The sequence below is a fragment of the Lasiodiplodia theobromae genome, assembly GCF_012971845.1.
Source record: "Lasiodiplodia theobromae strain AM2As chromosome Unknown scaffold_31, whole genome shotgun sequence".
Taxonomy (NCBI): domain Eukaryota; kingdom Fungi; phylum Ascomycota; class Dothideomycetes; order Botryosphaeriales; family Botryosphaeriaceae; genus Lasiodiplodia; species Lasiodiplodia theobromae.
In genome coordinates this window covers 251,886-273,645 of record NW_023336510.1, presented here as the reverse complement: position 1 = coordinate 273,645, position 21,760 = coordinate 251,886, and the positions used below count along the sequence as shown (strand labels likewise).

Here is a 21,760-nt window from a genome sequence, read left to right as displayed (position 1 = left end):
AGGTTGGCAGCCGTCAGAAGTACGCTTAGTACTTCTTAGCGGGGAAGCGGAAGCCGCTGGGGGCGGCAGCGCCCTTGACGGTGACGAAGCCAGTGCTGGCACAGGGAGTGCTAACAGCGGCGGCGTCAACGTCCTGGGAGGCCGGGGTGGGGTAGAAGGCGCTGTAGCTGGACTGGAGGGGAGCGACCGAGTGGGCGGAGGGGGTGGCGGTCGCGGTGACAGGGCAGACGGTCGTGTACAGAGCGACGGTCTTGGTGACGATCTGCTCCTTACCGGCGCTGGTGGTGGTGTGGAGCATGGTGGTGTAGACGGTGCTGGTGGTCAGGGGAGCCTCCGAAGTGGCAGCAGCGTCCTGGACATCAGCGGTGGCGGAGGGGGTGGCAGTTGCCGTGACAGGGCAGACGGTCGTGTACAGAGCGACGGTCTTGGTGACGACGTGCTCCTGGCCAGCGCTGGTGGTGGTCTGGATCAGGGTGGTGTAGACGGTGCTGGTGGTCAAAGGAGCCGAAGAGGTGGCAGCGGCATCCTGGACATCAGCGGTCGCGCCAGCGGTCTAGAACGAATTAGTAAAAACCAGCTGAGAGACAATGTTGGTCACTACGTACCACAGTGACGGTCTTGGCGGGCTCGGTGACGGTGACGGTCTTGGGGGCGCAGGTGCCAGAGGCCTCGGAATCAGCAGTCTCAGCGGAAACCTCGCCAGAGCCAGTAGGAGTGACCGGGTAGACGGTCTTGTACTTGGTGGTGGTCGAGGTGGAGGAGATGGTGCTGAGACCCTCAGAAGCAGAGGCAACCTTGACAGCAGCCGGGGTAGACTTGGTAGCGTAGACGGTCTGGGATTGAGTTAGCTACTGCGCACTGGTTTCAAAATAAAACACATGGAACTAACCGAGTAGAGAGTCTCGTAGCTGGTCTTCTTGACGGTGGTGGTGACGACGGTGGTCGATTTGCCGGTGCCCAGAGTGTAGGTCAGGGTGGAGTCGCTGGTCTTGGTGACGACGGTGGGGGTCTCGCCAGCGGGGGCAGTCTCAGCCTGGACATCACTGGCAGTGCTGGGGGAGCCGGTGCCGAGGGGAACAGAGGGCACAGAGGCAGCGGAGACGGGGGCCTCGGGAGTAGGGTAGGGGACGGCGCCCTCAACGTCCGAAGAGACGGCGGGGGTGGGAGTGCCAGCGGGAGGAGCGCCGGCATCAGTGGCGCCCTCAACACCGGAAGAGGCAACCGGGGTGGGAGTGCCAGCAGGGGCCTCGCCAGCCGGAGTCTGGGTAGCGGTGACGGGGCACACGGTGGTGCTGATGGCGACGATGCTGGTGACGACGGCGGGAGTGCCGGAGCGGGCAGGGCAGTCGGTGACCTCGGGGGCACACGAAGTGATGGTGTGCAGCTGGGTGGCGTAGACGGTCGAGGTGGTGAAGTCGGCCGGGGTCACAGCGGCGGCCTCAACGGCGGCGGTGCCGTTGTTGTACTGCCTGCGCACAAAGTGGTAGGGAGCGTTGGCCGAGGCCGAGGCGACGGCAGCAGAGGCCAGCAGGAGGGCGTTGGTGAGCTGCATTTTGCGCTAGGAGAGGCGACTGAGGACTGAGCGTAGAGTCGTGATTGGTCGTCGAGGCGAGCAGAAGTCAATTCCGCGGGTTCCCAAAAGAGCGACGGGAAGTAAGGAAAGTAAGTGTCTCTGAGAGACGTTGAACGAGTGTCGAGGGCGAGAGGCTCGGTGGAGGGCGAAGGAAAGGGTGGAGAGGCGGGGAGGCAGCGACAGTTTTGAAGGCTGGCCTGGATGGCTGAGGCGGCAGCTGCGGCCGTGGACCCTCCTGGTGCAATTTCATGGATCTCCAGGAACACGCTCATCGACCGGGGCCACCCACGCGCGCATTCAGGCACGGGCCAATCAGAGCGCCACTCGCCGTAGCCCTAGCCGACGTGCCAGCCTACCGCAGCCCGTACCTGCAGCGGACCCAATGTCATCGGAAAGCGTGGCGCCGGCGCTGGCCAGCTCCTGCAAGGCCGTCGCACACATTGGCCGGCAGCGCCGTGACGGCGCCGGTAGTGTTGTGCAGGGCGGCGGCGAGGGCGTCGGCGAGCGCGCGAGGCAGGACCCAGCACAGTACGACTGGTGCGGTCGGCAGCTCGCCTGTTTCCGCGCGCCGTCGTCTTGCCCGTGTCGTCGCGCCGGCGCGTGGGCTCGTTGCTGGGCCTTGCTCCGACTCCTGAGTCGCATCGGACGACCTTGGCCATGCTGCGCCGCTGATCGCGGCCCCCGCACATGGCAGCGCTGCATCCCGGCGGGCCTGTTTCCTTATCTCATCAGGACAATCTCGTTTGCCCTTGGCTGGGTGTTGGCCGCCGATGCGATGACGCGCCCGGGCGATCCGTCAATCTGGCGGCAAATCGTCAGCGGCAGGTCCAACAAGACAGGCGTGGGCGGTTTCTCGTACCTGCAGATGGCTTTGGCGGCCATGATGCGACGCTGCCGTGGCACATTGTCTTCGGCCTCTGTGCGCCGTGGCGGTCAGCGGGCCGGAGTGGTGATGGCTGGGGCAGGGTGGTGTTTCACCATGCTCGAAAGACGGGAGCCGCGCCCGAGCGCCCTGCCATGCTTGCCCTCTCACCACAAATCTCCGAGGATAAAGAAGACGCTGTGCTGTTGCTGAGCCTCCCGGTGCCGGCGCGGATCATCGGCGATGGGCCGAGAGCGAGCAGTCGGCGACGTGTGCAGAAGGCGAGGGGCACCCGCGCCTTCTTCCGCCGCCAACGCTGTGGCACCTCCCGCGGCACAGGCCAGCCTCGTTTTCCAGTCCCCCAAGCTGCGCAGTGAGCATCCAAGCGCCTCGCCGCCTCAGTCGAGACTCTCCCAACACACTTGTCCCAGAGCCCTGCACCACCTGCCCCCATCGGGGCCCGGGCTGGATTGCTTCTCGAAAAAACCTGCAGCCGCCGGCGCCATGTGCGGGCAAAATAGCCGGCCATTATCGCGCCGCCCCGACAGCTGCCGGTCGCCGGGCGCCACGCGCTATTAGCCAATGTCCGAACCTTAATCCAGAGCCAAATCCAAGACTCTGCTGACGCTGCCTGAAAACCGCTGCGCTCCTTCATCAATGTCTGATTTTCAATCTTGCGCTGATTGGACTTGTCGCAAATTGTCTCACCGCTGGCTATAGTACACCGTTCATCTTGTAGGATACCTCCTTTTCAGACCGCTCCATGATGACTCTTGCTCCCAGTCCGCGCGTAAAAAATTCCTCCTCAGCCTTCTTTAAGCGGGGCGCGTAATATCTAGCTCCGGATCTATAGCGAACCAACGGCAAGTGCCTGCGTATACCACCAGAAAAGTGGCCTAGGCATATTTCGGCGTAATATAATCCCACCATCCTATTCGCCGGGTCCCGTTGAACCATTGCATACCCCCGCCATGCCTCGTTATCGCTACCATCCTGCCCGCTTCGTATCGGCCGGAGCCTGTACGAAAGCCACGATCATTTCGTCATCGCTTGAGCAAATTTCCGTCCGTTGTGTGGCTTGCCTGCGCCGCCGCTCTGTCGTGAAGGAAGGAGGGGCATCTTGGCAGATACGTCCTCTCGGGATTACCCACAGGGGTTGAACAACGGCCTCTCTCCCTTTGCAGCAGGTCAACGGAAAGCGCGGCGGTGAGCGATCCGTGCCGCTGAGCCTCCCTGTTGCCATCCACTCTCCTGGAGATGCTTCTAGAATACCCTCATCTCTGGTCATGGGGATCGTTTGATGTGCCTGAGGAAGATCATGAGCTCATATGCCCGCTTACTGTGTGTTACATCCGCTGTGTATACAGGTAGGTGATTCCGGAAAATAGAAGTGGTGTCGCTTAGGCAGTCATCCTTTTGGAAGAAGAGGCGCAGGAGCAGCCTCACTCATAATATCCGCTTCGCCTTCCTTCATGGAATCTTCCTTCCCCTTCACCGCTCCAGGGGGAGGACCTGGCTTCATCTCGGGCTGCATCCACTTTGACATGGAAAATAGGTGAATCAAAATACTTTAAAACTGGAAGACGGCCATCCGGCCTACGTATCGTTGAGCCGTGTGCAAATTACTCAACTCGAAACAAAAATCTTTCCATTCGCAATTCAGAGGCAGCTCGACATGAGAGAAAATGATTTAACCTACCTCTGCCGCACATCAAGAGACAATTCTGGCCCCGATATCGTATTCCCGGATACTTGCGATCATTTATTTTGTCTTGGTTTTTCCATCTCTTCCGGTGGCTTGACATGGTGTTTGAAGTAGATGGATGGCCACCCTGATGTATGGTGAGATGCTAATACGATACCGCGCCCCGCCGAGTCGTGCCGATGTCGCTGCAACCGTTGTGACATTGGCGGTGAATGCCGTGACGGAGGACTGAGGTGTGGTGGGGTTGTGGAGTGAGATCCAGATCTGTCTCCTTTTCCTTTTACACAGTTCTTGGGATCTTAGATCACCAAGAGCGTCCTAGCAGTTCCTCTCTGCGGAGGGCTTACGAAAATCTAGCTGCAGTGGATTGGCGTGTAACGAGCACCTTCGCTTTGTTCCTATAGATTGGCGACCTCGATCTCTTAGAATCTAGAAACGTCAACAAAGCTCGTTCCCTCCACCACAACACCGTCTTATATAAACATGACCTCTCACACGATCATCACGTTGTTTCCATAGCCCCGGGGACCATGATCTGCGCTGAGAACCCTCTAAACCTGCCCCAAATCTCTTTCTCTGACACCCTACGCAATGTAGCAACCACTTGAAAGTTGTCTTAACTACTGCAATTACTTTGTCCTGCCAAATAACGGCGTGCCATCAGCTATCACACATGGCTTGGGCTCAGCGGTGCCACGTGGCACCGTATAGTTTATTAGACTGTAAAGGCGTGGTGGTGTGAGGCAGTATATAGAAGTGCTGAAGCTGCCCGGCAGCTGTGGGTGATGGTGGTCTACTGGAGCTCTTGATAATGATGAGACCAATCACGGATAAGGCAATTATATCGGGAGCGGTAAGAGAAGGCAGGGCAAGAGGTTGAGAACTGCGCGAGAGCGAGAGGCACGCGCAAGTAAATCTCTCTGTAGGTGTCGCAGATGGTACTGCTGAAAGATATCCGCGGAAGCGGCTGTTCGAATGGTTGATATTGGAAGCTGGAGAAAAGGTATTTATAGTTATGACAAGAGAAGAGTGTACTCTTCGGGTCATCGGTCCAGTTGTTGATGCATGCCTTGCGCATGTAGCCCCGGTGCTGAGGTGTTGTACAATTGCCTGAAAGTCAGCAGAACCATACGACAAGGGGCAGTGGCACATTCGGATCGTTTATCCGTTTTCGGTTATGCAATACGCCGAACTGACAAAACTCAGTGGCTTTACGATAGATACTTCACAAACGGCGAGACCACTCACTATCCGCTTTCCACGTTCTCTAGAGTTGGGAGAAATAATGATGTCTTGTACTGAAACCGAATGGTGACAAGATACGAGATATCGTGGTACTGTGAATGAAGCACCAGAGCCTTGTGTGCACAGAGATCCGTGCCCCATTCGCCTTGGGAAAGAGCTTCTCGGAGAATATTGTGAGGTGATAGCGTTGTTGCAAGACTCCTGAGCCAAAGGCAACTCCGCTCTTCATGCCTGCAGAAGTCAATGATCTTGCGCCCATCATGTGGGTTTTGGCATGTACACACCTTTCACATATGACCAGGGTTCCACAGCTATAAGTCCATCACTATTCGGCCCTGAAACCGTTTGTGCAAGAGCCTCATGCTATTTCCCCAAGCGAGCAACCACTCCCTCGCCTACGATCCCCCACAACTCCATGACCCCATTTGGACGACTCGGTACGCATGATGACTTCACACGCTTATCCCGAAAAGACCTGACTTTGGTCTCGTCTCATGATGGACAGGACTATAGTACATTTCTATTGCGTTTCAAATGTGAGAAAGATATGCCAGCTGAAGCACGATCCGGAAGATGAAGGTGTTGTGCTTGGTGCGATGAGCCACAGAGAGCGTCGCACCACGAGCGAGGGCATAGCGGAACTAGCCCCTTTTGGCTATTTGCTATTTTCAATATAATTCGATGTCTTTGCCGTGATATTATGAACAGTCAAGCGCGAAAACAGCTGCGCCATGCGCGGCTTAATGCAAATGCCTGTTCTTGTCCTCGGCCGCCTTCCTCTCCGCTTCCCTCCTCCACGCACCGCCGAACCTCCACTGCACAGCCACGCCCAACAAGGCGACCACCTGGACAATCACGCAGATCGTAAACGCCAGCCCAACCCCAATGCCATTTACCATAGGCATCACGAAGCTCGTGCCTCCGGCGGCGAACAAGCACCTCGCGAGGTTGAGGCTCGCACTGGCGGCGGCGCTGCGGTCGGAGAAGACGTCGACGAGGTAGGTCATGATGACGGATTGCGTCGAGACAGCCGTCCAGCCCGTGATGAACGTCGACACGATGGGAACGGCGATGTGCACGCGATCGGGGTACTGAATCGTCCAGCCGAAGAGGAGGATCGACGCGCACTGGGTGAAGGAGAAGACGGGCACGAGCCGGAGGCGCGCCTTCTCGAGCGGGAAGTCGTCTTCGGGTTTGGTCGTGGTGGAACGGGAGAGCGCGTCGCCCGCTTCGGCGTCGCCTGTTTGAGGAGTTGTTGTTGTTGCCGTTCGTCGAGCCTCGTGTCGGGCTTTGACGCGCTGGTAGTCGGTGTTGAGGATTTTGCCGGTTACGAGGGTGCCGACCATGGAGCCTACACCGTTGGCGATGAAGGTCAGGCCGATTTGGGTTTCGCCGAGGCCGTAGTGCTCTTCGAACAGTGAAGACATGGCAGTGATGCTCATCTGCCAGACGGCATAGTAGATGGCGAGGAAGAGAATGATGGGAGCAGCTTGTTTGCTGATGAGGATGCGGAATGGCCCGGTAACATCGATGTGTTTTCTTGCTGCAGGCTGTAGAGATTCCGCTTCAGGAGTCCACTTCACCTTGCTGGTCTTTTGGTAGACAAGCAGAGGATATTTGGCGATCGGATTTGGTGGCACTCGTCCTCCATTCGCAACGATTGACCTCAACGTTTCTGGGAGAAGCAAGATCAATAGCACCAGAAAGACGGCGCTGTAGATGGTCAAGAACCAGAAGATGGCCCTCCATCCCAGTGACCCGGCGAGGGCGCCTCCAATGACCGGACCGATAGCCACAGGCATAAGCAGTCCAGCCTGGAAGATTCCCATGAAGCCTCCACGCTCAGCGCGAGTGGTAATGTCTCCGATGACACCGGATCCAATTGCAATCGTGCTTGCACTGCCGGTGCTTTGCAAGCATCGCAACACAATCAGAGTGGCGTAGTTCTTCGTCTCAGCCAGGCCGATGCATGCGCCGAGAAAGACGAGAAAAGTACAGCAGTAGGCAATGCGGCGGCCTTTGACATCGGATATTGGACCCCAGAGGCTGGGCGCTAGACCTTGGAATATCAGGTATGAGGTTACCGTGAGATTAACCAACTCTACCGAGACATTCAGATCATGGGCGATAGTGGGAAGTGCAGGGAAATAAATGTTGGAGGCAAAACCGGAGACTGTTTCCATGTAAGCCGGCTGAGAGCAATATAGCCTTAGTAATTGTAGACCCACAGGTTGCAGCAGTTGACACAATAAGGACGATCAACGCCTTCTGTCGCTTGTCGAATATGCTGTAGGGTTCTTCCGGCACCGTTGGTGATGGAGGCGGCGTCGATTGCGGCTGGGTGCCTGGAGCTTCTTCGGATTGCGTCATATTCTGCGATTGGTGTAGATACGCGATTGGCTGTGAGATGTTTGATGGCCGTAGTGGCAGGAAATCAGAGAGAATTTATCGTTCTTGTTCAAGCCCAGCATTCTGCACAGATTGGGGAGGCGCTACGGAGTTGAGTATTGGCGGGCGCGGAGCTGAGGTGCTTTCCGCCAATCAGGGCTTGTTCAGCCCAGAAAGTGTGGCGTGCTCCGGAGTTGAGCCTCAACGGGATCCGGCAGGGGCGCCGGCATCGATAAATCAGTCCATCTATTATTGCATCATTAATACTGCGCATAGTTTTTTTCAGAGAGAAGAATCGACGCCCAGTCAACTGCACCTTATCCTTGTTTCCGGCCTCCTGAGAATGGCTCCCGCACAGCAGTATACTGAAGGCCCCTTGAACTTCGGCAAAAACTATGCTGTCCTCAACTTGGATCTGATGGCAGTTCTGATTGACGCAATCAAGGACACGGCTAGAGGTCAAGCATTCATCTCTAACTGCTCGCGCTGGAACGAAGCAGTTCACAACAGACACCTACGACCACTCACCATTTTTACCACCCTCTTCTTCAACCACGGAGAGCCAGAACTGGCAAAAGGCGCTCCCTTCACCAGGCTCGCCAAAGCTTTCGGATCGTTTTCCGCTGGCTCGCCCGGGGTGCAGATAGCGTCCAACTTTACCGTCGATGAGAAAGACGTCGTCCTACAAAAGACACGGTGGTACGCCGGCGCTGGAAACGGCTTGGAGCAGATCCTGGAAGCACAGAATATCGACACTGTCGTCATAGTATGTCATGCGCCCCTCTCCCACAACCTGATCTGACAAGAGCCCTCGCAGTCCGGCTTGAGCCTTTCCGGTGTCGTCATGAGTACCGTCTACCGCCTGTTCGATCTCGACTACAACATTTATGTCATCTCGGATAATGTGTTGGAACTGCCGCCAGACGAGCATACCGATGTCTCGAAAGTCATGCTGGAGACTCTTCTGCCGAAAATGAATTTGAGGTCCATCTCCATCGATGAGGCGTTGCAGATGCTAGAGCAGTCTTAGCTAGTCCACGCTCATATGTATTGCTTTTAACCACCATGCGTGCAACTCGTGACAGCATAGAGCATTGTTCCGAACTCGTCGACATTCTCCAGCCACTGATCAACTCTGCCGCGTCTTTCAACGAGACCAGCCTCATCCAGGTCCGCAGGAATGGGCCAAAGCTCGTCAATACGCAGACCTCCCTCCGCCCAGTCTGCCAAGTGAATGTTATATGCTGCTTCCCACTCATGTCGCGTGTGTGCTTTCCACAATGATTGGCTTGCTGGAGCAGGGAGTCCTTGCAGTTCTGTGCCGAAAAATGTCGGAAGGCCGTCCTGCGCCAAAAGAACGCTATCGAAAAGGTACATGACGAACAGCGTCCGTCGCTTCGCCTCAGCGACGATCCAAGCTTCCCACCTTGGACGGGCACGCTGCTTCTCCGCCGTGCACATGAGTCCTCGGCGGCTGCACGAGCAAGCAAGCTCCTGGAGATTCGTCATCGCCTGACGGAGGAACGGACTCGAGCCCTGGCTGAGCTTGAAGAATAAGACCAGGGAATATATCAGATACGCCTGAAACGCTGCGAGTAGAGACATATCGTCATATGTCCCATGCTGCTCGTAGAGGCCGTTCATCTCCCTCTGCAGCACATCCATGGCGGTGTTTTCACTGCCTGGCAATGGCTTCTCGCATATGCGAACCAAAGTCAGACAGGTAGAGAGGGGCGGTATTGTGGATGTTTCCGTAGCCTGCGAGGCATGTACGAATGGTGGAACTCCGCGACCGTGACATGTGATAGCTGCATAAGATTTAAGGATCCTGTAGATAAAGGCTGTGATGGAGGCGGGATATTCTTTGACCTTCTGTCCAGGGACGGGAACATAGGAATTCAGCCAGCGATTACTGATGTCGTCCACGTTGATGGGGCAAAAGAGCTCCATTCCTGAGATGAAGTCCAGGCTTGACATATCAGGCGCTCCTGGACTTTCAGGGAGACGGCTCCCAACGTTTAATCCCGCACTCATTGGAACATGGCTTCCAGTAAGTTCCGGTGAAGAATCATTCCCTGGGTTGTTGTCACCGACCGCCCGTGCCGATTCAATGACTGGATTCCGGAGGTCAGGTAGATCCGCCTCAGGACTGGGGAGCAGGGTCCCGGTAGGGTAAATGTTGGATGTCGACAAGGGGCTACTTAGACCGACGTCGCCGTTATCGCTCGCTCTGTGCGTCGAGCTTCCAGAAGGAAATGACTGTGGATAAGTGCAAGACAGGCCTCGAAGGGCGCACCTGGAGCAACGTGCTACTTTGCGATCACATTTGGCCTTGGCAGATGAACAGTGTAGGCAAGCCTTTTGCCGGGAGGTGGCATATCTCGTAGTCTTCATGGCCACTATCTTTTGCGCCAGGATGATGTTGGGCGTAGGTGTTGAAAAGGTGATGCGTCGAAGTCAAGAGCAGTCGAGAAGTGGTGAGGTCGCAGCCCATGCCTATTCGAGATTAGTCTGGGTCGCTGTTCCCCCATAAAGTCGTGGCCAGGCCATTGGGTGGTGCAAGATTTGAAGCTCACATAACTCATTTCCACAGGCATACCAAAGTTCGCGAGATAGGCAGTTGCAATCACTGCCCGGACGTAAATGTAGAATCAATGATTATACAAAACCGTCGAGACGATGGCTTCCACTCCCCATGTCAGTCGACTGCCGTTGCTCGCGAAGAGTTGAGATGGACTATTATTTTAGAAACCGCCTGAGCGTCCTCCACACTATGGTATGCAGTGCAAAGATGCTTTATGAGGCGTGCGCCATGTGTGATGCACTCTTGCAGATCGGCTCTTCTGTCTTTGTCCGAATAAAGACGTGGCGTCTAGGTGGCTGATGTGGCGCTGATGCTGTGTCCCCTCCACATACTCGATAGCAGGGAAATTGAGACAGTAGTGCTTTCCTGGCATTTGAAGGCTTGTAGAAAGATCATGCTCCTGCTCATGTATACCAGTTGCAGGTGTGCATTTTGGTGAAATCCAGCAAGACAAGAGTTCTGTTTTTTGCTTACTGAGTGCTGGATGCTGCAGGCCGCTCCGCTCGGCCGCTCAAATGACTTCAAACTCAGCATAAAACGGACATTCAAAGTTGAGAAAAATAGCCAATCTTGCTAAGTCTTAAATCTATCTTACTCAATCCATACCGAAACACAAAAGGCCGAACTAGCCAGAAGCCAGAAAGCAGTCCAGCCGCCCTCTGCTCCACCTTCATCCAGCACCAGCACAATCTATTTCCAAAAGAGCTCACTTAGCGCACTCTATCATTAAAAGCCCAGCCCACGTGGCCCCCGAAAGAAGGAGAGGTAAGGATATATCTGTATATTCGATTCTCAACAAGAGAAGAGAGGTAGAAAAAAAATATAAGGAGATCCGTATCCTTCGTCCCATCCGATCCCGTGCCGTTCCACCACCCAACCAACCAAACCCACCCAACCGTCAAGCAGTACCATAATCGCATCTTCATCCCCACACTCTATACACATACACGTCCCCTTTCCCTCACCGGCGCCTTGCCTACGACCCAAGCTTTTTCGTTCCTCTCCATCCACGCATACACAACCAGTCCTTTTCCCCCGACGCCAGCGCTTGACAAAACATGAAAAACAGACACCCCACACGTATGGATACACGGGCAAAAGCGAGGATGAGGATGCGGAAGAAAGTGAAGAAGAAAAGGACAAGTTGGAAAGTCTCCGCCCATCCGTCTCGTCCTGACAGTCGTTCTTCTCGCCACCAGCAGTCCCTTGAACCCTCAACCCATTTCCAGGGCGCCGTGGCAAGAGGAACGCGGGAGAGAGGAAGGCAGAGAGTCGAGACGAAGGGCAGGGTAGGAGGTGTTCCGGATGAGGGTGAACATGTATGTGTAGTGTGCGTGCAAAAAACAAAAAAAAGTAGGGCGAAAAAGCAGAAGAGTAGAGAGGTTTAGTCTTTTCGTGGTCGTAGCGTGCAAAAAAAAAAAAGAAAAAGTCATAACCATACAACGCAACAGGGGGTGATATGTTTGAATGCAAACAGGAAAAAAAGACTCATGCAATCGAACAGCGAAAAAAGACGATAGCCACCACCTTCTCTTCTTCCGTACAGCAAAAATAACGCTTAGGAGAATGTCCAGCTTTTCCCAATCTTTCACACCGCGCGAGAATCTGTAAAGAACAGCCTTATCCCCGTTTTACTTTTCCCCGTTCCCCTCAGCTTTCAGGGAAACAAAAAGAAATAGACAAAAACAAGGTATCAGCACGAGACTCAAACATGAAGTAGTGAAAAACAAGAAAGAATAGCTCTTCCTGAAATGGAAGAGCATCGAAGCGGCGAGGAGGGAAATATTAAAACGAGAGACGGAGCTTGCGCAACTTTCCAATGGCGCGTCTCCAACTCATCCGGACGAGAAATTATTCAGACACGTAGAGGAAAAAAGTGCTTTGGGGAAGCCTTTGTTCTTTTTGTGAAGTTTCGTTCGGCAAAAGATAAGCCAAGTCGTTTTTTCTTTTTGTTTTTCTTGGTTTTCTTTTAAATGCTTCACTTCCTCGACGAGCCGCCGGCTTTGGGTACAAAACCCTCAACACTTTTCGCCCTCCTTGCGTCTCTTTCAACATCACTGCCATCTTCAACGACAACATTGTCGACCCCGTAATCCTCATCCCGCATGGCTACGCTGCCGCCGTCCTCCTCGTCATCGTCATCATCCTCATGATCCGTAACGAGTCCCGGTGCCGAATCCAGAGTGTGTGGGCTCAACTCCATGGTTGGAGACTCCAAGTTGCCGCCAGCGGTGCTGCTTGCAGAACTGTTGCTGTGCTGTAACCGGGGCGGGGCACCGGAAGCGGGATGCAGACCCGTGGTTGCGAGCGAAGCCGGCGCCATACCACCCCGAGCCGGTAGACGGCTCAGCTGCGGGCCGCGAGGGGTTGTGTCAGCGGAACCCTTCTTGACAGCAGCGGTAGACTTTGGTGCGGCAACCGGAGTTTGCTCGGCATCCTCGTCGCTCTCTTCCGTGTCCATCTCGGTCAGATCAACCTTCGTCCGTGCAAAGTCAACAAGCTTGTTCAGGTCGCCGGCGAAACCTTGCTTCTGCAGCAGAGCGTTCAAAGCTGGCGTTTGCGGCGAGGGGACAAAAGAAGCGCTTGGTGCCTTGGGCTTGGCATCCGGGGTCTGCACATTTTTGGAGGAGGCGGGCGTATCTTTCTTCGGCAATGCGCGGGGAGGAAGAGGTTTTGACTTGATTGGGGGGTTTGACTTGATAAGAGGATGCACGAAGGGACCATTGAGGTTCGGTGCAGCGCCGGTTGCAGGGGTCGAAGGAGTGGTCTCGCTGTTGGGTAACACAACACCCAGCTCGTTGACGTCAACCGGGATACCGCACTCGACGGCAGCCTGGTCGTGGCTCTCGAACTTCTGGTTGTGCTTGATGCGGCAGTGGTTGAGGAAGCCCTGAGTGTTGGAGAAGTTGCTATGGCGGCAGTCCGGGTGGTGGCAGAACAGTCGTACCCACTTGCCGTCGGTCGAACGCTTGTGCAGCAAGGGATCGATCTTCGGAGCCGAAGGGTCGCCCAGGGCTTGGAGCTTGGATCCAGCGGAAGCACGTGACGAACGCGATTTTCCAGCCATCGGCAGCTCGGCTAGACTTCCCCGAGTGGCACGTCCTTCGGATAGGCCAGAGTGCGAGCGACCACCAGCTTGCAGGCTCGCGATCGGCACCGAGTCGAACTTGGGATCCGGGATGAGCCACTTCGCGTAGTGGCGACTGTACGGGCCTTCGGTCACGCCCCAAGGCGCAGGCTGCTCGGGCGTCGTGAAGCCCTGCCGAGGCTGCAGCGCAGGACCCACGCCGCAACTGACGTCCGTCGACGCCGCATCCGTTCCAGGATACGGAATCAGCTGACAGCGGCGGACCTGCTCCAATGCGATCTGGCACTTGGCGAGCTCCTGCTCAATGAAACGGAGCTCGTTGTGCTTGAGCAGGATTTCCTGGTTGAAGTGCGTCTCGATCGCTTGCTGCAGCGGCGTGTAGGCGGTCGGATCAACCTCGACCGAATTCGCCGATGCTGCGGGAAGCTCCTCCTGAGTCGTGGCGCTTGGCTGCGAGCTCGGAGACGCGTTGAGCTCAGCCGCCGAGTCCGCGTCCTCCATCTTGACTTCCAGCGGCCTCGCCTCAATTCCGGGTGCGGACGCGTCGCCGGCCTTCTCCGAGCTCTTCACACGTGGCAAGGCTGCGGGCGCAGCTGCGGGCGGCGGTGCATCCACCACAGGTCGATCAGGCTTCCCTATCTCAACCACGGGACACACCTCGCTGCCGTTCGCGTACTTCCACTTCTTTGCGACGTGCTGCGAGACGTAAGAGGGCGGGCAGGGCTCCGGGCTGTCAGTCCGCTTCCGCTTCAGCTTGCTCAGCAGCGGGATGTCGACAACAGGGCGCTGCTTCTGGAGCTGGGCGAACTGGGCCTTGTCCATAGCGGGGTTCTCGGTGCTCCATGGTAGGCGGAACATCGACTGCATGGCGGAGGAGGGAGTTGCGACCGTGATGCAACGGTCATCTGAAGGCGTGAGGAGCGTTGGAGGGCGTGGGGGTTGGGGTGGAAGGCGCGGCGTGGTGGTTGCGCGACGCGACGTTGTGTGTCGCAAAGCGGTGACGATGTCTCGGCAGCGTGCACGTTAGGGGGGGGCAAGAGGGAGCTCAGATATTAAAGTTGCCGGGCGCAGATCGCCAAAGAGTGGAGAGAAGAGAAGGGCCGGTTGCTGGTGCAGCGTGGGTGGTGGGCGGCGTGGCCAACACGGTGGGTAGGCAGGCAGGCAAGCTGCGGTCGTGCGGACGTGCAGCAGCAGCGCGGAGGACAGAGCTCCTCTCAGCAGCAGCGCGCGGTGCGAGCTCAGATAGCGGGAGAAAACGGAAAAGCTCGGGGATTACGGCGCGGGAGCGCAAAGACAGCAGAACAAATAGAGCAGCCGGGCGTGCTGCAGAAAGAAAAGGGGCGGGCGGGCGGGCAGGAGGGTTCTGGTATGGAGCAAACAGGCGTCGTTGCGCTGGGGGGACTGCAGCTGTGCAGGAGGGTTTGGAAGAGGAGGGATGAGAGGGCAGGCTGGAGATTGAGCCAGCAGCGCCTCCTCGGGCGGCCTATGCTGGGCGGGCGGACAGGGATGCGGGCGGTAGTGCGCGGCGATGGGGCACGCCATTGGCTCAGGGGGCCGGGGGGGCCAATCGCCCTAGGCGATGATGATGATGATGCCTTCGCGCCTTCGAGAACACGCCGCGGAATCTGAAGCGTGCCCCGGCAACCCGACTTGCGCAGCTTCGCCGCCCACGCCGACATGCACGCAGGCGAGCTCTGCGCGCGGCGCAGGCACGCCGCCGCAGCGCCGTTGACCGGTGTTTGCCTTGGCCTGCCGCCCGCCCGCATTCTTCGCGATCGGTCGGGGCTGCCATCACACGTCCGCGCCTGCGCCCAGCGCTGCCGCAGCTCGGCGGCCATGTCATCATAAGTGGGTCGCGATAGCTGTCATCGCCTCAGGCCGTCAAAACGCGCGTTTGCGACACCATGAACCTGAATTCCGTGCGGCCAACGTGACCCGCGGCCGCATTGTTATGCCTCACGCTGCGGCCGTCTCGACGCTCGCTCTCACCAAAGCTTGTCTCTCCCAAGCCGTGCTAGGGAAAGAGCGCCCGCGCTTCTGCCCGTCCACGTCCCGCCGGAAGGGCGCTCGCTGATGCCAGCAGCTTGACGCACTCTCTCCACTCATGCCCGCTTCCATCGCTCACCAACGCAGCGTTTCGCCCGTCCACCGCTCTTCTACCGCATGCTTCGGGCCAGCTGCTCCGCCAACCTTTTCTGCTCCCTTCCTACCTGCGTTGCCGCCACACCCGCATTTGTATATCCCGCAGTCCGCACGCAGCCACTCCACCATCTAACTCCACACGACCGTCCCCGGCCTAATTAGGCCTGCAAAAATACGCCGACGTGCGGAAAGCTTGCAGTCGTGTTGCGGATCTTCCCACCCTGATGGCGCGCTCCCCCGTCCAATCGCACCCTGGCCGCACGCCCGCGCCCGGCCTAGGCGCGCTAGTTGCTAACGATCGTCCCGTCGACGCCGGCAAGCCCGCTAAGCTACGCTTGCTGTTGGTGAGTTGCTTCCTTCATTCCCCGTGCTGGGTATCCTGTATCCTCCCCGTGGTCCCTCGCAGCCCTCACCACTCGTCACTTAACCACCCACGTCTGCGGCTGCGCTGTGAAGAATCCACCCCGCCAGCCTCCCAAAAACCCCCCAGCCCGTGCCGTGCGCCAATCAATGCCGTGTCAGATGTGAATGCATTATTTGCTCTAAAGCTACTTTGCCTCGGGTCCTTTTTGACGCGGACGCCAGCGTCTAAACGCCTCCACAAACCCGCTTTTCTCCTCATCAGGCGGCTGTCCGTCTGCCGCACCAGCAGACCCTCCGGCAGCAAAGGCCCCCAGGCCCCCGGCCACATCACCCCCAGGGTCCATGGCGGTCTGGTCTTTCCCACGAGGAAGATGACGCGCCGCCGCCGCCGTCGCTGCCGCCGTCGACGCCGCAACGCCGCAGCTGGAACCCAGCTCGACCAACGGCACCATGCTCGGCCTACCATGCGCGCACTGGAACGGGAACGCGCACCCGGCGAGCCGCGCGACGAGCTCCTGGCACCCCGCCCTCGTCAATTCGTCGTTGAACATAATCGCGCTTCTGCATGCCCGCGAGTTGAGCAGCTCCAGGATGCCCTGTGGGCACGACCCGATCTGCGTGAGCCAGGACGACGACGATGAGGAATGCGGCTCTTCTGCCGTCGGCGTGGTGTCCATCGATCTGTGTTCCGCTCCCGCGGGTTCGTTTGTGCTCCCTCTGGTTGTTGCTGCTCTTGGTGCCGCGGCCGCCGGTGCTCGCGTCCGCTCCTCCGCTAGCTTCCACGCCTCGGAGCGAAGGAACGAGAGCAGCAGCTTGGGATCAGCCTGGCACCGTTCTGACACTCCTGGCGGGAGCGTCTTCACCACGAGAATGTGCCTGCTTCCCGATTTGTTGAGGTCGTATAGGACGCCCCAATCAGCAAAATACCTCCCGTGCGTCTCCAACAGGCGCGCTTCCTGGGCCGAGACCTCAAAGTAGAGCGCATTCGCCATCATGCTCGTCTTGATGTGCGACGTGTGGCCGAGGTTGGAACAGCATTCCTTCGCCTCCCCAGACGGGTTAGGTAAACACAGCTCAGCGTACAACTCCTCAACCCGGCAACGCTCGTCGGCCGCATGCTGGTCGATGATGACGAGTAGCTGCTTGGGCTGAATCGTCTCGCGTCCGTGCATTGTCTTAGCCATTGCACTTGTTGCTTCCATGACCGCTAAGATAAACTTCCTGTCGACCTGGGCCACCACTGTCGCCTTCCTTAGTGCTTGCTTCGAGAGCTTGTACTCTCCAAGCGTGGAAGCTTCAGAAAATGCTTTCTTGATTTCCGCTTCGGAACAATGCCCGCTGCGGCCGTGAAGCAGACCATCTGCTTCGTTGCTAAAGCCAGACAGGCTGACTTGTGGTATGGCTTGAGCTTGTGGGTGAAACACAGGGTTGTCCCATTCAGCTAGAAAATGTTCCAGCCAGCCTCTTCGGCTACCCTCACCCGGTGCGCTAGTAGGTTTTCGTGACAAGCGTAAAGACTTATCGAACACCATTGAGATACTCGCTGGGGCTCTGGAAGGTGCAGACGGCGCTGTCTTCGATCGGCATTCGTCTTGATTGATAACGGTTCCCGTTCGGGAATTGATCATGTAAGTTCGTTTGGTGTGAGGATCAGTCCACTTCATTGAAGGATCTAGTTCTGATCCTGCGGATTGACTGCGATCTTTTTCTTCTGTCAATTTATGCTCATCATCAGAACTATCCATCCCTTGGGATGGATTGGCGCTCAAGGGTCGAAGAGACCCAAGGTCGCCAGGCATGACAGGGTCTGCCTCAAAGAACGTGGAAGCAGCTTCCCTTCGTCCAGTCGAGGCTCGGGCCGGACCGGGCTCTAGCACAGTAGCTGGTGCAGTTTGAGGATTAGTCGGATGTTCATATGTCGTTGTACTCGATCTCTTTGAACCCCAAATGTCCTCATAGAACGACGACTTCGCGCTCTTGATTTTGCTCCAGTCACTTGGTACGGCACCATCATCTTGGTTGCACTCAGCGGTGACCTTCCTTGAAGCATCGCTTGACCTCTTCCGTTTTTGGCCTTGAAATAGCTTTACATCTGCTAGTTCGCTAGCTGCTTCGTCAACCTGAGATTGTGACAATGGTTTATCATGCCCCTGAGATGCGGGGGTTGAAGCACCGCTTGAAAGAGAACTTGGCCGGCTTGCAAGCCTCCTGGACGAACGGACGCGGGGCCGAAAATGGTGTACTTGAAGCCATTGAGTAATCATGGCTCGGAGCACTTCCAGGATGGAATGAAGCCTGGGTTCCGAGCCGAGCACATCGTCTTCATTCCCGTTGGTATCCGCAAGTCGAATGCGCAAACAGAATTTGGGCCATCTGTCAATCCCCTTTCGCCCATTTCGGAGCTGCTGATTTGTTGGACCACCTGTTTTGTACCTCTTGTCATTCGAGCGGCGTTCTTTCTCTCTCTCGTCGAGTTCAAGTTCATCTTCGACGACTCCAAAGCTGGAATTGTTGAATAAGCGGTTGATCTCGTCGAAGAGCTCGTTATGGCCTTCATCCATAGATATTGGTTTGATACCAACGGAAAGGAATTGAACAGATTTGCTTGGAGTGGGCTTAACGGAAATGGCGCCTTCAATTGATACAGAATGCGTGGACGCAGACGCAGGTACCCATGAGTTCCACTCATCGGGCGTGATGTAAGATGCTTGAGATAGTGTAGCAATGAGAGGACGAAGTGCACCGTGTATTCTCGTTTCATTACCTGGGAGCTTCTCTGCCAGCGAGACAGGTTGCTTACGATTGGCATTGAGAATTAGGCTTCTGCTGCTCTCGACATCTCGAAGGCGAAGAGAGACTGGATGCTGCCAGGCAAGCAGCAATCCCGTGATGAGTTTTTTAAGTGACTCCCACTGGCGCTCTTGCTCGCCTCGGTCTTCAAGCATGGTGGCACGCTGTTTCACGCGCACCGGCATACTGCCGAAAAGATCCCTTACCGTGACGCGAGTACCATGGTCACGAAAGCCAAGCTCTTGCTGACGAGGAGCAGGACTTTGACGAGAGATGACCTGGGATCGGTGGAGAGTAATAGTGTTGTGTGAGCGGTGGAGCCAGTGATGTGACGTGACCGTCAAGAGGGACAAAGCAGCCAAAGATGCAAGAAAGGTGCCATGACGGCCATAGACAGAGTCGGAGGTGTCGTGCTTAGATGTACCTGAGGGGCATCAGCGCTGTCATGTTTGCAGAGCCCGTGGGATGGCCTACAGTATGGTTTTCCAAGGCCGCCGCTCTCCTTGAATTCTGAGGGCAAAATCCCAAAACCGTCGTCCTCGACGGTGCAGCCGCCCCGCCGAGCATCCACAGCGATCTCGATCTGGGTGGCGCCGGAATCAAGTGAGTTCTCGACAAGGCCCAGGATAGCGGTGGCGAGGCTCGTGATCGCGGTTGAAGATTTAATCTGGGCAACCACTTCCGGGGGCAGGGGCGCAATGGGCCGCTGGGAGCACTGGCGGTGGGTCACATCGTGCGGAGGCTCCAGATTCATAGAGACCAGGGCGCATCAGGGCTCGTTGCTTCGGTCCAGAATGGTCCCGCATGCAGCGACGGAGGGCGGAGCAGCGGAGGGGTGGCGGGAAACAGACGGCGGAGCGAGTCGTGCGACGTGCAGGCCCGAGGCGAAGGCCGAATGGTGGAAAGACGGGTCGGTCCACGCACGATGCAATGACGCAAGCGCAGACGCAGCTCTGGCTGCGCGTGCACGCTTTCTGCAGGCTTCAGGGCGGCGCGGCGCAACGCGGAGCGCTCCGGGGCTGCCACCTGGCGCGCAAGCGTGTGGCTGTCGCAGCGCGGTGGTGGGCGTCGAAGAGGGCGTCTCGGAGCTGCTTGGCGATCACACTCAGGCCGTCGATGCCGCTCGCGGCCGCATGCGGTCGATCCGCTGGGCGCCACAGCCACGGTCTCGCTGCGCAGCAGCTGAACTCGCCTGTCTCCCCATTGCTACCTGAGGCGAACCGCCGCCTCCAGACACGCTCCACGCACGCAGTGAACTCCCCAAACGCCGCCTGTCACTCCCCGGGGTGCCAAGATGGCTACCGCCGAGCCAGCTCCCACGCCGCAAGGTAAGCCTAAACCCGCCCACGCCCCGGCCGACGCATCCATATCCGGCGCCCAAACACCTCCGGCCCATTATTACTCCTCCGCTCCACCCTGCTCACCAAGCCATGAAAGACCGTCACTCCCGCCGCCGGCCCTTCGCCGCCTGGATCAAGCGTGTCGCAAACCTCAAAGGCTCGTCCAACAGCCAGCCGCAAGCCTCCAAGGCCAAGAACAAGTCGTCCGTCAAGAACAACCCGTACCCCGAGTCGGGCCACCTGCACCGTCCAGCACCCGCAGCGAGCGCCAACGGCCACCTCTCCTTCTCCGAGCCCGTGTCACGCCGCCAGAGTTACGGCTCAGACGCCTCCGACGATGACCTCGACCAGGGCGGCCAGCCCGTCAAGTCCGCAGCCCCGACCCTTGCGACAAATCCGGAGACAATATATTCAGACGCCGGGCAGTCAAAGGCTGAGACCAGCAACACCCGCGGCGGCGCGCTGAGCTCGCACGATGGCGGGGCTAACAGCACTTTCTCCTCCCCCAACCACTCAGAGCGATCCCTGACGACCACCCTCACAACAATACAGTCGACGGCGCCCTCGGCTTTCCTCAACGGCGCATCCGCAGCCGCCGCTCCGCAGAACACCCTGCACCCTCAGAGCGTCCATTTCTCCCACCAATACCCGGTTTCGCCTGCATCCGCCGTGCCCGCCCACCTGCAACCGCACCCGCACACCTACCAAGCGGCTACCGCCGGAAACACCTTATCAGATAATGCCTCGATCATGACCCTCGCCTCCTCGTCGAAACGCCGGCGCCGAAACTCCCTGGATACGAACGCATCCGTCCGCGCGCTAGCGCCATCGTCCGTTTGGGGTGGCAGCCGTGAGTCGCTACCGCTCTCCGTGCTGAGCGGCAACGTTGACGCCGCGAGCACCACCGGCGGCATCTACCAGAGCCAGAACCGGCCGGGGTTAGGCGGTGTGGCTAGTGCGGAGCGCGCGAGCGTGTACTCGTCGTCGGGCGCGGCACCGCCGGCGCTGAACTCGGAGCGGAACAGCTACTACGCGACTGGCAAGCAAGGGGGCGTGGACACGGGCAGCGTACGCAGCGGCCTGCACGGCCACCACGGCCGCGCGGAGAGCCTGGCCGGCAGCGTCAACACGGGTGTTGGTGGTCCTCCCGTCAGCCCGTTGGCCAGCCCTGTGCATCCTGCTTCCTCTGGTCCTGGCCGCATGGGTAGTCGGCGCAGCAGCAACCGTAGGGAAGATGATGACATCGACGACATCGAGGAACACGAGGAGCTGCAGAAGTATGATGATTATGACCACGACGAGGGCGACACTAACATTTCTCTCAACGGGGAGAGCGTCAAGGCGCCGACAAATGGCATTTCTGTGAAAGAGCAGGACGCTCCCATGAAGAGTTACTAAATTGGGAGCAGCATTTCCTTATACGTTGCAGACAGTGATGCTTTGAATTTGGGGGAGCTGAGCTAATTATTGGAAGGATGGGCGTTCATAGCAGACGTAATTTCTGCGCTTGGTGAGGCGTTCTGTTGTCGTACTCTGTTTCTCTTCAAGCCCTAGTCGAACCTACGACTGGAGTTTTTTTTTTCTCTATCCACCGGAGGATGGATTTGGTAACGGGAGCTTTGATGGGATGGGATTGACACTTTCGATACCAGCCTTGGGAGGCTTATTGCAGGGGTGATT

General features: G+C 57.5%; 7 protein-coding genes across 7 annotated transcripts; 2 read left to right on the top strand and 5 right to left on the bottom strand.

The window, feature by feature from the left end:
• Nucleotides 1-25: 25 nt before the first annotated feature.
• LTHEOB_9346 (Extracellular serine-threonine rich protein) lies at nt 26-1,552 on the bottom strand (the record flags this gene model as incomplete). Its single annotated transcript, XM_035518924.1, has 3 exons — nt 26-553; nt 606-833; nt 890-1,552. The coding sequence occupies 3 exons, from the start codon at nt 1,550-1,552 to the stop codon at nt 26-28; spliced, it is 1,419 nt and encodes a 472-aa protein (XP_035368951.1).
• Nucleotides 1,553-6,125: 4,573 nt separating this feature from the next.
• On the bottom strand, nt 6,126-7,755 carry LTHEOB_9345 (Mfs multidrug transporter; the record flags this gene model as incomplete). The annotated part of the gene is made up of 2 exons (XM_035518923.1): nt 6,126-7,558; nt 7,614-7,755. 2 exons carry the CDS (start codon nt 7,753-7,755, stop codon nt 6,126-6,128), a joined length of 1,575 nt encoding a protein of 524 aa, XP_035368950.1.
• A 361-nt stretch (nt 7,756-8,116) lies between these two features.
• On the top strand, nt 8,117-8,803 carry LTHEOB_9344 (uncharacterized protein; the record flags this gene model as incomplete). Its single annotated transcript, XM_035518922.1, has 2 exons — nt 8,117-8,539; nt 8,591-8,803. 2 exons carry the CDS (start codon nt 8,117-8,119, stop codon nt 8,801-8,803), a joined length of 636 nt encoding a protein of 211 aa, XP_035368949.1.
• A 3,532-nt stretch (nt 8,804-12,335) lies between these two features.
• LTHEOB_9343 (Retrograde transporter protein) lies at nt 12,336-14,312 on the bottom strand (the record flags this gene model as incomplete). Its single annotated transcript, XM_035518921.1, has 1 exon — nt 12,336-14,312. The coding sequence occupies one exon, from the start codon at nt 14,310-14,312 to the stop codon at nt 12,336-12,338; it is 1,977 nt and encodes a 658-aa protein (XP_035368948.1).
• Nucleotides 14,313-16,135: 1,823 nt separating this feature from the next.
• LTHEOB_9342 (DNA mismatch repair protein) lies at nt 16,136-17,122 on the bottom strand (the record flags this gene model as incomplete). The annotated part of the gene is made up of 1 exon (XM_035518920.1): nt 16,136-17,122. One exon carries the CDS (start codon nt 17,120-17,122, stop codon nt 16,136-16,138), a length of 987 nt encoding a protein of 328 aa, XP_035368947.1.
• Nucleotides 17,123-18,942: 1,820 nt separating this feature from the next.
• LTHEOB_9341 (DNA mismatch repair protein) lies at nt 18,943-19,494 on the bottom strand (the record flags this gene model as incomplete). The annotated part of the gene is made up of 3 exons (XM_035518919.1): nt 18,943-19,018; nt 19,074-19,164; nt 19,215-19,494. 3 exons carry the CDS (start codon nt 19,492-19,494, stop codon nt 18,943-18,945), a joined length of 447 nt encoding a protein of 148 aa, XP_035368946.1.
• Nucleotides 19,495-20,170: 676 nt separating this feature from the next.
• Nucleotides 20,171-21,478, top strand: LTHEOB_9340 (Ca2+-modulated nonselective cation channel polycystin; the record flags this gene model as incomplete). The annotated part of the gene is made up of 1 exon (XM_035518918.1): nt 20,171-21,478. One exon carries the CDS (start codon nt 20,171-20,173, stop codon nt 21,476-21,478), a length of 1,308 nt encoding a protein of 435 aa, XP_035368945.1.
• Nucleotides 21,479-21,760: the final 282 nt, after the last annotated feature.